Genomic DNA, 16,926 nt, shown 5'->3' with positions numbered 1-16,926 from the left:
CCGCACCAGCGTGGACAGCTGCAACGTTTTGCCACTTTTGTTCATGGGGCCCCAGTGGGGGTCGCGAGGCCATCGTGGTGCCCGTGCCTTTCTCCTTTTTGGTTCTTCTCACAGCTGCCCCGCCTGGTTGCGGGCAGCTGCAACGTTGGGGCATATTGTGATAAGTGTCCCAGTGGAACTGGAGAGGCACAGTGGTGCCAGGCCCTTTGCTCCTTCACAGCTGGGCTGCACCAGCGCAGACAGCTGCAACGTTTTGCACATTTGTGTTAGAGGGACCCACCCAGAGGGCACAGTGAGTGCCCATACCTACAGTTCATCACAGCTGCACAACAATTAGTGGCAGCTGCAATGTTTAGGCCTGTGCAATTGCGCACTTTGGGATTCAGCTGCATTGGCAGCCAGCCATGACATTTTGGACATCGGGCATTTGAGCCCTCTGAGTAGGCCAGTTGGACTGTGGTAGGCTGATAGGGCGCCAGGCCGTTATGTGATTTATGTGGTGCGCAGGAAATGGGATTTATGCACCCTGATGTATGCCTCTAATGTGGTTTATGTTTATGAGGTTATGGTCTAATAGGTTTAGGCTTATGAGGTTGGCGCATAATGTATTTTACGCCTAATGTGATGCTGATTGCATACTATGATTTATGTTGCAGGATATAGTGCTGAAGTACGGTATTTTGCCTGTCACTACTGGTTGTGTTCTATAGTTATTATTTGTGCTTGTGATGGTTCTGACAATGGCCAAATTGGTCCTGTAATGTGTATATAATCTCCTGTAAATATTGCCTAGTGCCAGTTGGCACAGTGTATAAGGTGTGATTACTATCCTAATGTGTTTATGATAACACAAAGGCTATTTTTATATATAGCCTTGTGTGGAGTTCCTTTTGTGGTGTGCCTAGTGTGTTGCTGCTGTATGTGTGTTGCGCAAACGCATTACACATTGCCTCTGGAATAAGCCTGACTGCTCGTGCCAAGCTACCAAGAGGGTGAGCAGGGGTTATCATCAGTGTGTGACTCCCCCTTACCCTGACTAGAGTGGTGGTTTCTGCCTGTCTTAGGCGCAAGCCCTAGCCAATCAGAAATCCCATTTCTAACACAGACCATAGAGTCAGCTCACTGGCAGGGCCAAACAAGGTCTGGGCCACGCTGTCATAAAAGGCTCAGTCAGAGACATCATTAAATGTGAGCAAGGGTTAAGATATGGATGGCCCAGGCTGCAAGATCGAAATCAATATTGGCTTTAGTCTCTACAGTAGGTATCTGTAGATCAAATAGCTTTACAGCACAAAGTACTACCACTATCAGGATTATGCTACCCAGTAGTCATCTGTTCTTGGCATGTAGAGCTGTAGATTCACATGCTTTGCATACTCCTGTCATCTAGTGTTGGGTCTGGATTTTTGCAAGTTTTTCTTCGAAGAAGTCTTTCCCAGTCACGAGTTACGGCCCCGGCAGAACACCAACCGGTGGCCTTAACAGATCGTGGTACCCATATACCAGAGGAGTTTGAACCATTTTTAAAAGGTACAGCATCGCATCACCTTTGAAAGCTGCAATCTGATCGACGATGGCCTATAGAAATCACAGCAAACCGGCTCCAGATCCAGGTCTGAATCAGATCTCAAAGCCCTCTTGAGCCCTTTTGGCCAAAAACTGTGGGACTGCTTGCAAGTGTGGTGTGAGCAGCACAGTGGCGGGAAGCCGTGTTTCAAATTTTTACATTTGGGCCTGGACTGGTCCTTCAACTTCATCCGGCCTTACCAGAAGATAGGAAGCAAGAATAGGACTGCGCCTGACCTTGTGTCTTGGAATGGGACTGCTGCCACGTCTTGTATTTAGCGATAATGTTTACCTTCCCACTTACCGATTGCCTTCGGCTGCAACAGGCAGCATCTGTTGCGGAACTTAGAGTACTGTTTGGTGATGAGGCAGCAGATAAAGAAGTCTCGTGGGTCTGTGACCAACATCTGCTTCCACAAGCACTGCATGGCCTAAACCCTGCTTTTTTGGGGTGAGAAACCTCCATCAAAAAATAAAAGTATGTGCAGGCTGCCATACAATGAAAGCAAAGCAAGCAACCCTGTAATAGTGTGCAGCTACCATATTCTCACAAAAACTAACATAAAAAAAATAAAGCAAGGTGTTGGGCGGGTAGATGGCAATTAGTGGGACGAGGGAATAACTGGGAATTCAGAGTGCAAACAGAAAAGATTATTTTAAGATGTATTGGTTATTAATAGCCAATGACCTATTCTGCTCTGTGTAGGTCTGTGTGAGAATGAGTGTTTTTGCAATTATGACAAAAGCCATATTATAGCTGAGGGCAGCCTTCCAAATATATGAGCATTGCAAAGTAATTAACTGGGATTAGCTGCCAGTCTTTTGGAAATGTCAATGCTCGTTTTATTTTGTCATTTATTTTGGTCTCAAAGAGCACACAATGCCATAGTACTCCTTGGCACATTAGGAGGCTACTTTGTGTGTTGATGTGCTCCTTGTGAAAGGGAAAATTTTGTCATTCACAGTGAAGGTAGTCAAAGGTTGAAGTGGGCTCACTCACTACCCCATGCTATATGCTACAGTGTGCGGGGGGACGTGAATGACAATAACATATCAATGGATAAAGAGGACTGCCCGAAAGCAACTATAACGAAGCATATTATAGATATAACATTAATAAAATCAAAAGGTTTTGGCTAACACCAGACCAAAGGTCTTTCTAGAAACTCCACTAATAGCTGAGAGGGCTGCAATAATGTGACCAAAGTGGCAAGACACACCGAATAAATTAGCATTTCTCAAGAAATATTCTGGACAGGCAATCTGCAAAACTGCCATTTACGTCTCACTTTATTGGCCTGTCAACATTTCCCAAGTAAGTAGGTGAGGGTTAATTTTTTGCATAGTTGCCATACTCGCCCCACAATGAATTTTATATATCTTAATTGTGTGTAAAAGAGACATTGGTCAAGGATTATTACGCATGTTTTGATTAATTTACAATGGGTTCTTTGTAAAAGGTGATATAAAGAACCACCACACAGTCTTGAAAACAGTCAGCCCAACTGACCAACCATATTTTAAATAGCTTTATTTTATAAAACTCAAACCATAAAGAGAACGCAAATGTACACCTTAGAATATTGACAAACAAGCTTGTCTTTTTTTTTTTACAGCTTTAGACATTCATGAGCTACTACATAATTTACATCTGTACAGAGATTTCAGGTTTTGTAACACAAGGTGTTACAGGAAAACTACTTTAGCAGCAATATCACACAATACAACACTTCATAGTGTTAGTTTAGTGTATGTTGTAAAGTGCTCTTTCATATTAAAAAAGTAATGTTCAAAGAATGAGGGGGACTAAAGTTCACTTCCAATGTACCGTTTGGATCACAAAACCATGTCAAATACATTTCAACTTAGTAAACATTTGATCTTACATGAAACGGAAAGAAGAAAGCAACACCAAAAGAGTATACAATTGATGCATTTGTGTTACATGTTAAGAAAATGAAACAGGCATAGATTTATATACATGCATGTATCTACAGGTCTTCCTCACTCTCTTTATATATATAGTTGTACATGTATATACGTACACACAAACAAATATAGACATTCAGATACTGGGATGCACTTCTGTAATGTTGATGAAAAAAAAACATACTATAATAAATTATGTTTTAGTGGCTGTCTTCTAATACATTTGACCTCTTTCTCTTTCCCCATTTGGAACAATTTTGCACAAACTAAATATGAAATCAGCAGCTAGAGTGATATATGTATTCTAATGTTCAGCGAGGCTGAATCTACATGACACTGGGTAACTATAGCCTGCCACCCCGTGCAGTAAAGCAAACAAGATACTACAAAGCTTCCCTCTCTCTTTATAGATACGAAACACACTAGGTACACACCTATACACATATACACACATGTTAAATAGATAATGAACAGACACTTCATATTTGAGGAGGCTATTTTTCTGCACTATTGAACTGAGAAAATCAACAAATATGTAAAACTGCCTCTATCCAAACCAGTTTAAGAAGATTAAGAGCAAATGAACAGGAAATAACATTAAATCCATCGAATACAATGAAGCTTGTCGTTTTACGTTTTCAAACTGTAAATAAAACTAAATGCAACTGTTTCCTCCATGAAGCAAACCTGTCAATATCGATTTAGTTACTCTTACAACCTGCAACCGAGGAGCCTGGTTCTTGCTACATTAGGTAAATAACATTTTCTTTAGGTTTTCCAAAAGCGAAAACAACAAAACAAATAGTCTACAACATATATATATTTCAAACATACAGATAGAGCTATGTGTAAAAATAGACATTTGTGGGCTTGACTCAGAGCTAAAATTTACAAAAACAAACAAGTTGTTCATTAAAGTCCCAATACACAAGTAAACGTTAGATAAATAATAGTGTGAGATCATAAAATACATTAATTTCAAGTATGAGAGTTGCCTTGCTTTTACTTGTGAAATTTAGAATGTGTGTATTCTTCTAAAGCAACGTGTGAAAATACCTTTCTAAGTACCAGATTTTCAGTCGGTAATAACAAGGTTACATTAAGCACCCCGCATCTTTAAAAGCATCTGTGAAATCACGTCAACATCCATCAATCGCTAACCACATCAATGCAGTACACAAATGGAATGGCTGTATCACAATCGCAACAACATGTAAGATGGAGATAGTCTAATGTTTGTAGAACAGTCCAAGAGTTTCACTGTCAGTTCTTAGTTATCAAAATCTCAAAAATCTTTATTAGTATATGTACCATGTTTTGCTCGATCACAAGATTTGAGAAATTCATACCCACTCTGGAAAAATAAAACAATGTAGAGAGTTTACTGTTATCATTTGACTTAGTTCACAATGGAATACTATGTACAAGTTATCTTGAGAAAGAAGAATCCACCAGACTGCATGAAGGAGATAAAATGTAATGTATCAGATATGAGCATCAAGGCAACGGGGCCACTTGAGGTAAAGTATCTTGTAGAGATTTCTATTTATTACATTTCATCTGGGTATTCCAAATGCTTCATGGAAATTAATTCTTCGAGCTTTATTCTTCCTCCACCCATCATTGCAAACGCTGGATACATCATGCCCGAGCACTCTACCTTTCGTTCATAAAGACATTTCATACTATCTGCATCGTAGAACCCAACCATGCCTTTTTCATATTCAAGGCAAACACCTATGCGAGACGGCAAAGGAAGAACTCTGTTTTCATAGTCACTGGAGACATTCGATGCTTTTGGAATAAATAGTTTGTCCATTCCTATGGTAACAAGAGTAAAAGGCTGTGATGAGTCATCGCAGGCATCTTCACTTCCACTGTCATGACCACTGTCTTGATCGTACCTAAACGAAAGGTACAGAGAAATTCATCCCGAAACATGTTCTGACAGTATTATTTTGTTTATAAAGAAATTTAAACACACTTATATGATAAAGTTAACCTACACTTTGTTTTTACATAAATGCATAAATATTACATAGAACACGTTGAAAGTAAGTTGAATGGTACTTGACATCAAATTCAACACAAAACCTCTTGGATTGCCTAAACATATGTACTCTTCATAATTAAGTTATTATCTCCTCGTTCTTGTAAAATTGGCAGTACACCACCCAACTGCTTGCATTTAGAGTTTCTAATAACTCGTTTATCAAAAAGTCTGAAGGCTCTTTAATCGCTCAAGATTTATTAGTACAATGTTTCCCCCTCTACTGGCTTATTTAGTGATTGTTCCGATTTAGTTCCCGAGTGTTGTGCTCGAGTGAGGAGACTGTCTCACTTGTGGTCCACTGCTACCTCTGTGGGACAGAATTCAGTTTTTTCTCCAACTGTCGAGCGAAATAGGTCTATGCTATCCTCACTAGGAATACTGGACATGAAAGTACATTATGGTTTCAGTCTTGTCTAGGATAAAGATCGAAGTATTGAATTAAGTTCGAACAGATTTTGTCACATTTTCACTTTAAAGTTGTGCAGATCTGGTCTAAAGCTACAGTCGATCGATTTGGCATGTAACTGCTAAAAACAGGTTTAATTTCAATTTGCCTATACATTTAGACAAACCAATTCGGATGTTCGAAAAACATTTTGGTTCGGCAGAAAAAAAAACATTTGCTAAGGAATTTGGTGGGAGGCAAGCTACCACCAAAAATGTTCCCTACAGAATTGTTCTTAATTTGTGTTGCTTATGCATGTCTGTAGCAGTACTTTTTATCTGGATGTGTCACTTTGTCAGCGTTATTGGAGCTAGTTTTAAAGATGACTGTAGGGGAAAATCAATGCAGCTCCTTGATTGTATGGGTAATGTGTTTTCATCAAGTTCTAGTTGAGATGTGGGGCAGAGTGTAGGATGCCTTTCAGGGGTGCTAGAGTGGTATCTTGGATACCTTTGAGGAGAGTGTTGTCTCTATTCAGATGAGATGTGACCAGGACTTGCACTGTTGTTCTGATTCAGAAGATAGCATGAAAGGTCTGAGTCAAGATTAAATTTAGCATAGTTTGAAGCTATACAGGCTGATGCCAGACACCCAAGCTTAAATCTGTGATTTCTAGAGCCGCTGGTGAATAAGAGGAAGCCAGTCTTCTTATAGTCAAGCTTTGGGCAGGTGCATGGTATCCATGTCTAAATTAACTAAGGGTGATTTTGAGTCACTTGTGGAGGAGATTCTGAGGTAGTGTGTCATTGATGTGTTAATGTGCCTTGATGAGGTTGTCGGTTAATATGGATCTACAGGTTCCCATACATAGACTGAAGCTAATGTGACCATCACCAACAAAGCCCAGACCTTCAACACTGGTCTGAGGAAAATCCTCCAAATCCGCTGGCCCAACACCATCAGCAACAATGACCTATGGCAGCACACTAAAGGTGATGGAGATGACTGAGGGTGTAGACCTTCTCTTGTGCTCCAGCTATGCCATATTTGGTAGGACCTTTTGTTACAAGTTCCTGTAGCATCTCAAGATGCATCTTTTACTCTCAGATAGTTCTCCTATCAAATTATCTATAGTTAGAGCTTTGGTGTTGGTTAGATCACACTAGGATATGGAATGGACGGGGCTGATATTGTGACGTTTCTGGACATAGTCAAGTTGAAAGCCAGCAGGGCAGGTTTACTGCCTCAGTATGGATGGGTACCCACCATAAGGTCTACTCAGGTATGAGAACACAATGTTAACATCCTGGAGCTGAACATAGGCTCTTTGGCAGTGAAGTGCATGGGGTGGGGATGCAGAGTCCAATGTTGCATCTTTCTCCTTGTACACAACAAGTGAGCTATCTGGCACCCCTACACCAACCACATCAGTCAGACGGGAACACAGGTGCTGTCCCAAGAACTACTCACACTTCTGCCTTAATCACCAGATTTCCAATTAGAGACTTCAATGTATAGTGAAAAAGGCTGACAGTTACTTGTGTATAGACATTCTAAGCATTGATGACCCACAAATGCCCTGATCAGGTGAAATAATTTGCCTCCTTGGTGCACACTCAATTGGTCCAGTTCAACAGTTGGAGGCCAGACCTAGAAAGACAAGTTCCAGAAGAGTTACTCCGAATAAGAAGCATGGTGAAGCTATAAATGTGTCCTCCTTCTGTCATAATTCCCATGCTAATATTACAGGTGAGAAGTCAGAAGATAAGGAACATTCTGTTATCCCCTCTCTAGAAGGTACAAAGTCTGGCTTCAGATTCTCCTGAACTTTCTATAGATTCTCCCATTCACCTTCCCCAGAGGGAGAACCTTCTTCAGGGTCTCCTAGGCTGTCATCACAAAACCATGATCGTAATGGACAAGGTATTTACCTTTGGTAATGCTTTTTCTGGTAGAGACTCTGACTGCAGATTCCTCACCTTTTGAATATTTCCCCGGCATCAGACTGTATACGGAAAAATTGAGCAGAACCGCTGCACGCCGTTAAGTGGTGCTGTGCGGCTCCATATGGACAACGTTCTGGAAAGGATGTGCAAGGCCTATATAGGTCCCACCTTCACACGCTGACATCAGTTGCTTTCATGGCTGCCCGCACCGCCAGAGACAGAGCCCCAACAGTAAATTGGCTTTGACAGTATGCAGGTTCCTAAACTGGAGATCTTACTAATGGGTAGAGGCCAATTCACAGAACGGGTAGTATAGGAGGGTCAGTGAGGAATCTGTAGCTAAACGGAGTCTCTACCGGAAGGAGTTACCGAAGATAAGGAACTGGTTCTTTTGATGTTATGTTGTATCTATTTACAGAGGGCAACAAATCACACCCAGAGGTGTATATTGGGGTTAGGCCTGATCGAGTAACGCATCCAATTATCAAAATAACCAAGTTTTCAGTAGTTTCCTAAATTGGGTGAAATCCACGAAGCTGCAAAGATCATCAGGATGTTGATTCCATGCTCTCAGAGCAGTCTAAGAGAAAGCTCTGCCTCCATATCTTGAGGCACCAATTCAAGGGAGACCAAGAACAACCTTATCAAAAGACTGGAGTGAGCATACAGAACGGTAGAAACATAGTTTGTCCTTGAGGTACTACAGAGATCTTCCTAGTGCAGCTGTGTGGACGAGAAAGCATGTATTAAAAAAGATGCATTCTCTGATCGGTAGCCAGTGGAGGGACCAGAAAATAGGGGTCGAAGGAGAGCCTGCAGGGAGGTTGCAGACCAGTAGGGCAGGAGAATTTTGTATGACTTGAAGTTTTGTTAAAAGGTTGTCGTTGGCTGCCATTAGCAAGGTATTGCTGCAATCCAGGTGACCGATGATCAGTGCCTGGACCAGTGTTTTCCTAGCCGGAGCCAGGGAAAGACTTTCCTTTAAAATAAGCATGGTCACAAAACAAGTCCTTCTCGTTGCGGCTACATGGTATTTCATTGACAGTTCCTGGTCAATTATTACTCCTAAATTTTTGCTGATTGACTGGGGGATGGGGCGGTACTTAATTCCACAAATCACCAGTCCAAAGACCATAGATGTTAGGCCCTCCAAACAGCAAGACCTCAATTTTTAATCCAAGCAGCAATATCCACCATACAATTTTGGAAGATAACTTTAATGTTCTCAATTCAATGTCCTGTTTCATAGACATGATCAGCTCAATATCATCAGCATACAATATTATTTTAAAACCATACTTTTCAACAATCTGCGTCAAGATTTGACAGACGAGTAAACACAGATTCCTCACCTTTTGCATAGATACCAGAGCAGTGCCTACTTGGAGGTGGGTTTGTGAATTGGCTGAAACCAATAACTCCTGTAGGACTGAGCGGGCAAAATGCCCCTACGGGTGAACCTGGCTGTCCAGACAGTAGTTATTTCTGACCCTACGGTGTGACACCCACATAGTTGCCTGGCAGATGTCCAGGATAGCAGCTTTGGCCCTGGTGCAATATGCCCACAGATCTTCTGCAGGCTGCTTTTTGGCCAGTGCATAGCAGATCTTGTTGCAGAGCTCGATCTAGCGGGAGATCGTCTGTTACTGCAAGACCTTACCATTTTTTCCTCCTGTGAACCCCACTAAGAGCTTATCATCCACCTGGTTTTCTATAGTATGATTGATGTAAAAGCTCAGCACTCTTTTGGGATTTAAGTGAGCAAGTCTGTTCCTCTTTAGAGGGATGAGGCAAAGCATAGAAAGCAACAGGGTGATGGTTTGAAAGATGAGATACGGTTTCACAACTTTTGGAAAGAAGGATTCTCGTGTCTGCAGAACTAGTTTGTCTGGGAAAAAAGCAGGTTAACACAGAAAGCCTGAACCTCACTTACTCGGAGTGCCAAAGTGATGGAGATGAGGAACACTGTCTTGAGGGTGAGGAATCACAAGTAATAGCTGTGAAGCGGCTCAAAGGGAGAATATGCGAGGACCAAGTTAAGGTCCTGCTGAGGAATAGCAAAAGGAGAAGGAGGAAACAAGTTTTGGAATGTTGTGGTGATGATAAATGGAATGTTTGGGTGACTGTGAGGTGAAGGGTCACAGTTTGAGTATGGGCTGAGAAGCCGACAGGCTGCTCTTGTTGGGGTTCCTGAACATGAACTTACCAACCTACAACTAAGACTAAATAAACCTATTTAAACTACATCTGGGTTACTGGACTTCATCATTACAGTGTTTTATGACTTGGTGTACGAAGACGACTGACCTCAGGGACGACTCCTGCAACTTCTGGACCGAGAACAGGACCAGGCCAGACCCTTAGACTTGGATCTGTCTCATCGCAAAATCTTCCTGTGCTTAGCAACAGAGCTTCGCTGTGTGGTCTTGTAAGAGTTTATGGACATGCAGTCACTGCAGGCCTTAGAGTCGTGGTTCAGCCCTAGGCACCACATGCAAACCTGATGAGCATCTGTCAGAGACATTTGCTTGTGACAGTCCCTGCAAGGTTTGAATGCTCTCGTCTTGAGAGGTGATATTTGCCATGCACACTGAAAAAGAGGATCCACGCCTGAACAATGAAAAGAAAGGAACCGATGTCAGGCTGCAAGAGTGCTGCCTATATAGCCCCCCCCATGATATTTTTTGAGCTGAACGGAGTCCGTGCCTAACCGCACAGCACCAACTACCGGTGCAGAGACATACGGCTCAAAAGTTTCCAGATCCAGTCTGACGCCTGGGAAATATTCAAAAGGTGAGGAATCTGTGGTTGAGAGGCTCTATCAGAAATTACTCTGCCTCATGCATGGAGAATTAACAGGCACCAGTGGGCATATCCAAGACATTTCAAGAGTCTACCGCAATTATATGAAGTTTTGGGCTTAGGTGCTAACAAAAGCCTAGAGCTCGGCTGGGCATTTTTGGTCTGGAGTAAGTTTCAGATCTGATTGTGCCAAGCAATGTATGCACAATGGTGGACTCCAACAAATCAGCGATTTTTGCCAGTCACAATGTGGTGGAATGAACTCCTGTGGGGGATGCTCCCTGATCTGTTGCCTGCTCAGGGGCAAGTTGGGACACAACCAAACCCCAGACCACAAATGAGATGAGAATACATTCCTATGTAAGCTGCAAGTATAGCTCAACATATGAATATTTTAAGAGGTGGGTTGACTATGCTATTATGCTTAAGCTCTGTAAGAAGGTCAAAGATGTGAGAGTTAGATATTTTAGGCAAGGAATTTAGCATTTTAATTTACCAATTCAAAAATATTTACATTTTCCTATCTGTTGACTACCTCCAAGTCTTGGCAGGGCATAGCGGATCCTGCTGAATGAGTCCCAGAATCAAAAGTTGACATGACTAGCTTGCCCTCAAACCATAGGTGCACTCCTCAATAGTTTAGGGTTAACTAACCACTCGGATCTTGAGGTGTGCTAGCAATTCAATTCAATTCAATAAACTTTATTCGGACACAGATATCCATAAAAGCACAGTTCAAACACCACCAACAGAAATACAATTCTTATTAAAAAAGCGTGGTGCATAAAGGCTTTGGTTAAAAGGAACTTCCAGTAAAGAAGATTACAGTTGTGTACAACATTAAAAAGGCATAATATACGACAATCATGATTAAGATTTACAAATTGATAAACAAATGGCAGCGTTAAAAAATTAGTACATTAAAAGGGTTGGACAGACGTATAGCAGCAACATCATATTAAGATAAAATGCAATTGGTTGTAAACAGTTTTAGTAGCATAGTATAAGTGCAATTGAATTTTAAGCTACAAATAGTGCTTCAATAGATGTTCAGCTAAAAGGATAGAAGTAACTGTATACGGAAGAACAATATTATGTATTTGGCTGCCCTTAACACATTAAAAATTGCTCATAGAGGTACGTGAGCGGACTGCCGCTCTCAGGAACGAGCTGACACGAAAAATCAAATCGTCGCTTTCGAGTCTAAGAATCTCAAGATGCGCTGTTCTATAATCAATGTTAACAAATGCCTTAAAATACGGAATCAAGTATTGTTTTATGTACTTTCCGTAAAAATTGCAAAAGAATAAGAAGTGTACTACCGTTTGGTTGCTGCCGGCGCCACACGGACAGGGCATTTGCTCAAGATTAGTGTCAAGTCCCAGAGGGAAGCAAAGTGAGTATTTTAAAGTGCCGTCCCTAAGGCGAAAAAGCAGGGTCGTCTCCCAGCGTCCAATGCTCTTCAAAAGGTATTTAGATGGCATATGTGTTTGAGGGCTATTTAACTTCAGTAGGGACATGTACCTAGCGACTGAAGGTTTTAGACGCTTTGTGGCGTGTCTTTCGTTGTTGTAAGATTCGTACAATAAACCCGTGAGGGCTCTTTTATTCATATCCTCTAATGCTAATAGGTTTAAGAAGATACGTTCAAGGTTCACGCTGGTTAGGTTTTTCTAACAGCGAAAAGCCAGGGTATGGATCCTCCCTTGTCGCAGTTAAGGCAGTCTACAATGATCTCCCTTGTTAGGGTTGCTGCTGGGTTTAGCCATATTTTTAGCCAAAATATAGGTGGGCGTGACCTAATGAAATCCTCTATATAATGCAAATTTAGTTCCTTATGACATACATAGTTCGAGGAGGAAATTTGGGCCCCTAGAAGTTTCCTGCAAAATCAATTTTCCTCTCTTTGGATGCCACTGCAATTTATAAAACCCCAGACTTCAGCTCCATGTGTGGCGGTGGGGATACACTGCGATTTATAAATCTTCATTAAAGGTAAAATTACCTCTGCCTGTTTAGGTTGAGGAAGGCTCAAAATAGAGTTAGTTGCTTTTAAAAACTTACTTCTGCTATGTGCAGCATGAGCTGCCCAAGATTGAGGTGTGCTAGCAAACAGCCAGGTAGGAGTTTCTTTCCTCAAGTTAGTTTTTATATGCCTGGAAAAACATATGGCACCACAAAACTCACCTTTTGCATGTGTTAGCACCTTACTCCTTCAAAAATAAAATAAAATAATAACATTGCATTTTAAATCTGGCAAGGCCTTGCAGGGTTCATCTCAAATATAACTGTCCAGCCATTGGCATTCATAAAATGCTTCCACTGGGACTACGGTAAGAAAGAGAACAAGTAAGATAGCCACTCAGATGCCTTGAGCCCAAGCTCAGTCGCCCCAATTAATGATCCTGAGGCATCCTCACCATAGGATCAACGAAATGCATTTCTTCTAAGGCAAACAGACTCGTGAAATGGTATACTTCATCCTGGTATCCCTTAATAGCGGTTTGTTTCCTCATTAATGCCGATCTTGCCCTTAGAGGCTGAACTCCCGCCTGATTGGGGAGGTGGCACAGGAAGGCGGCGTCCCCAGAGCTGCTGCCTGAGTGGAACAGACCAGGGCTGTGGTGCAGCGATGAGAGAACTGATCCCTCGGTTCGCCTGAGGATGTGTTACAGCACCCAGGTGTGGAAGAAGAAGCCGGAGGGCTTGCCGACGGTGGGCCGGGGACGTGCTGCCGGGACCGCATATATGGAGGATCCAAGCTGTTTAGGCCCAAGGCTAAGACGCGAGTCCAGCCACCCCCCTTACCCCAAGGACACCAGCTGAGTGACGTCTGATTTCCCCGACTGACTGCTACTCACGGTTGCAGGGCCCCAGAGCAAGGTGTACAGGGCACCCAAAAGAAAAGACTGGCCCTGAGTGGGCGTTGACACCTGATCAAGGAGACCCTGGCAGAGAGGAGCCTTGCCGGCATCAATGAGAGGCCGCCATCCATGCGTAGGAACCTCCCTGAAGCAGCGGGGAGGTCCAAGAGCACCAGAGATCTGAAGCTGGGACATCGAGCTGCCTGGAAGCCAACGGCAGCTTTTCAGAGATACCCGGCAGAGTCTGGAGGTTGGGAGACGGCGTCCAAGTACAGAAGGTGAGCTGGAGAGAGCAGCTGGGGCTGTCCTGTTAAATAGGCATGGACAGCCTGGGCACACACCAGCGGTGATTCTGCAGACATCACCCCCAAACAGAGTAGCTGTCGGCAGGGATCGATTTCACTGCACAGAAGAGGTTGCAGAGCGGAGAGGGGGTGTCCTTGCTGCGCCTACAACAGCCTAATCCTTCCCTTGGTGTTAAAGCGTGGGAGGATTCTCTGTGGAGAGGACCTGATAGCCACAAAGGCCTGTTGGTGGACCCGGGAGCAGAACTACCAGGGCAATCGCGAAACACTGGCAGTGTCGCAGGGGGGTGGTGAGAGGTTCAAAAGCAGTCCCCAACATTGGGAAAACACGTGAGCTGAAAAGGATCTAAGGTGGAGAGATAGCCTTGTGGAGTCGGTGGGGCCTACACTGCTGCAACTGGGGGGAGGGGGCATTAAATGGTGCAGGAGGAGCCCCCCCAGGTACATGGATAATAGACTTGCTCAAACCCTTGGCATGTGAAAAACATTTGAAGCGACTGGGGGACGCAGGCTGTTAGAACGCATCAGGAGGGGGTGTGACCAACATAAAAATGCTGCCCCTGGAGATGTGGCCCGAAGCAGGGAAGATTGTGTGAATGTACAAGTGCCCAGGTGTTGGAGTGGGAACCATCCAGGGTAGCACTGCTGGAAGAGATTCAGAGGTCTTGCACCATACTGTAAGGCAAGATAGAGACAGTGGCGAATGAGGTGGGCCTCCTACTTGTAGACTTCCAAAATGTGTCAGAGAGAGTGACGGTTACAGAGCAAATGATTGGCGGCCTGGGCCATGATGTTGTCACCCTCAAGGAACACGTCGCAAAATTGACAGCCACTGCAAAGATGCTGGAAGACAGGGTTCAGGACGCTGAAGGCCGGTCACATCATAACAACTTGCGTCTGGTGGGGTTCCGGAAGCAGGCAGAAGGGAGCTCAGCAGAATTCATGCTAAATGACTGGATCCCTAATCTCAAGCCGGAGGACCTGTCCCACATGTTCGCGGTGGAGCGAGCACACAGAGCACGGGCGATGCGCCCCTTAGCTGGGGGTCCCGCGGAGAGCCCTTATTGCACGAATCTTTAACTACCATGACAAGGATTGCACAATGCTTCTATTTTCCAAAATTATACTCAGAAAGTACATTCCTAGAACAAGACGTTTGTAGAAGTCAAGCAGAAACTCAAGAATATAGGGTTTGTCGTACATGCTGCTGTTCCCCACGCGGCTCGGGGTGGTTGCACAGGGCAAAAGTAATTAATTTGATTGACCCAAGGATGTTTGGGCCTGGCTTGAACAATGGGAAAAAGCACCGCTTGGAGAACAAATCTCTTTAAGGACTGGTTGGGGTTGACACGAAGAGCCACACAATGGAGTATTCTCAAGGATAGTTGACAGCAAGAGGGGATACGGAATCTCGAATTAAAGTGAAGGAGGACGGCACGCTTGCAGATGTGCACGCTAAGGTGCACATAAGGATGTTACTTTTGGTTATTTACTGTCAAAGTTTCTGTACCTATGAAGAGAAAGGTAAAGGAGACACAGCGTATTTTAAAAACCAACAGTAGATCCATTGTGGTGTGGACCTTACATTCATGCATGAACAATTTCATTGTGCAAAATTGCTAAATCTTTCGTGCGTGGAACGTGCGGTATTTCAGACATGCACTACTTACTGATCGCACAGATATTTGCAAATTGTACAATCGTGCAGCGACTATTTATAAGTAATGCACTGTCAAAATTGTGAGCGTAATGTAAATCAAGGCAGAAGCCGAAGTGTCGCTGGATAAAGTCTAGTTTTAAGGTTATAATATGCGCGGTATTAAAAAAGGATAAAGTTATCAGAGTACCAAAATTCTTGGCACCTACTTTTCTCACGAGAATGTTTCCTGACATAGATCCTGGTGGGAGGCGGCACCTATTGCCACACTCTAAATTTGGCAGAGTAAATGGACAAATAGTACAAGTTACTTACCTTCGGTAACGATGTATCTGGTAGAGATGATTCTAGCCGCAGATTCCTTAACCTAGAATTATCCCCAGGCGTGAGACTGGACCCGGAAAACTTTCTTGCCCAGCATCTCTGCGTGCCGTGGCGCGGTGCCTCGCGACTCCGCCCCGACGTCCTCCGCGGGCGTGACGTCAGCGAGGTCACATAAGCCCCACCCCACTGACGTCAGTTTGCTTCAGAGAACTTTTCCGCGCCATCACAACAAAACTGAGGAGAGCATGGGAACAATGTGTGAAAAACCAGAGAAACAAAAAGAGAGACAAAAGGTGAGGAACAGCACCAGGCGGCACCGAGTCGCCATGAGGCTACAACAGGAAAGCCAAAGCAGGAAGAGAGCAGACCACCTCTGAGGAACAACTGTGCAAGCCAGGTGGTAGCACCAGGCAGCACAAAAGTACCAGACGACCACATCAGTAAAGCCACAGCAAGGAAAGCGTAAAGCACCCCTCCGTGGAACCACCGTGGCAGCCAAGGCGAGAGCCAGGCTGGAGGCACAAGTAGTGGAAAGCACTGTAAGAGAAAGAGAGAGAGACTGCAACCATAGACCACACAGCAAAGGGCAACAAGCCCGGAACAGAGGGGCAACAGCAATCCACCCCCAGACTACACAGTCAAAGAGGGCCAGAGCCTCTGAAAGGAGCAGGAGGCCAAGGACAGGCAAAAGAACCCCTAGCGCAGAAGACCGCAAGGGGATCAGAAATTGTAACAACAAAGGGAAAAGAGCAACAGCAGGCAACTACACTGGAGAGAACCCAGTTGGAGAGAAGCACGACAGGCAGAAAACAAAAAGGACCCCCACAGAAGACAAGCCACCCAGAGGGAGACGAGCGCAGAAAACCAAGCTGAGGGTCCTCGCAGAACGGGGAGGAAGGGTAGGTCGTGAAGGAATCTGCGGCTAGAATCGTGTCTACCAGATACATCATTACCGAAGGTAAGTAACTTGTACATCTGATAGAGACTACTAGCCGCAGATTCCTTAATGTAGAATAGATACCCTAGCCACACCCAGAAGGGAGGCTGGCCTGCGAGAGAGCCTCCCCACCCGGAGAGACCAGGGCCCCAGTAGGG

At 43.9% G+C, this 16,926-nt stretch overlaps 1 protein-coding gene across 2 annotated transcripts in view; it reads right to left on the bottom strand.

Annotated features, from left to right (window-relative positions):
- Positions 1–3,052: 3,052 nt before the first annotated feature.
- The window catches only part of TRIM36 (tripartite motif containing 36), a 640,592-nt gene continuing 626,718 nt past the window's right edge, over positions 3,053–16,926 (bottom strand). For both annotated transcript variants that reach the window (XM_085632625.1, XM_085632626.1), the window contains exon 10: positions 3,053–5,399. In XM_085632625.1, coding sequence (XP_085488751.1) covers positions 5,045–5,399 — 355 coding nt within the window. In that variant the 3' untranslated portion in view covers positions 3,053–5,044. The remainder of the gene's footprint in view (positions 5,400–16,926) is intronic.

Source organism: Triturus cristatus, chromosome 2_1 (genome assembly GCF_964204655.1).
Source record: "Triturus cristatus chromosome 2_1, aTriCri1.1, whole genome shotgun sequence".
In the NCBI taxonomy this organism is placed as follows: Eukaryota; Metazoa; Chordata; class Amphibia; order Caudata; family Salamandridae; genus Triturus; species Triturus cristatus.
Note: the sequence above shows the minus strand (reverse complement) of the source record. Positions and strands in the feature narration are given on the sequence as shown.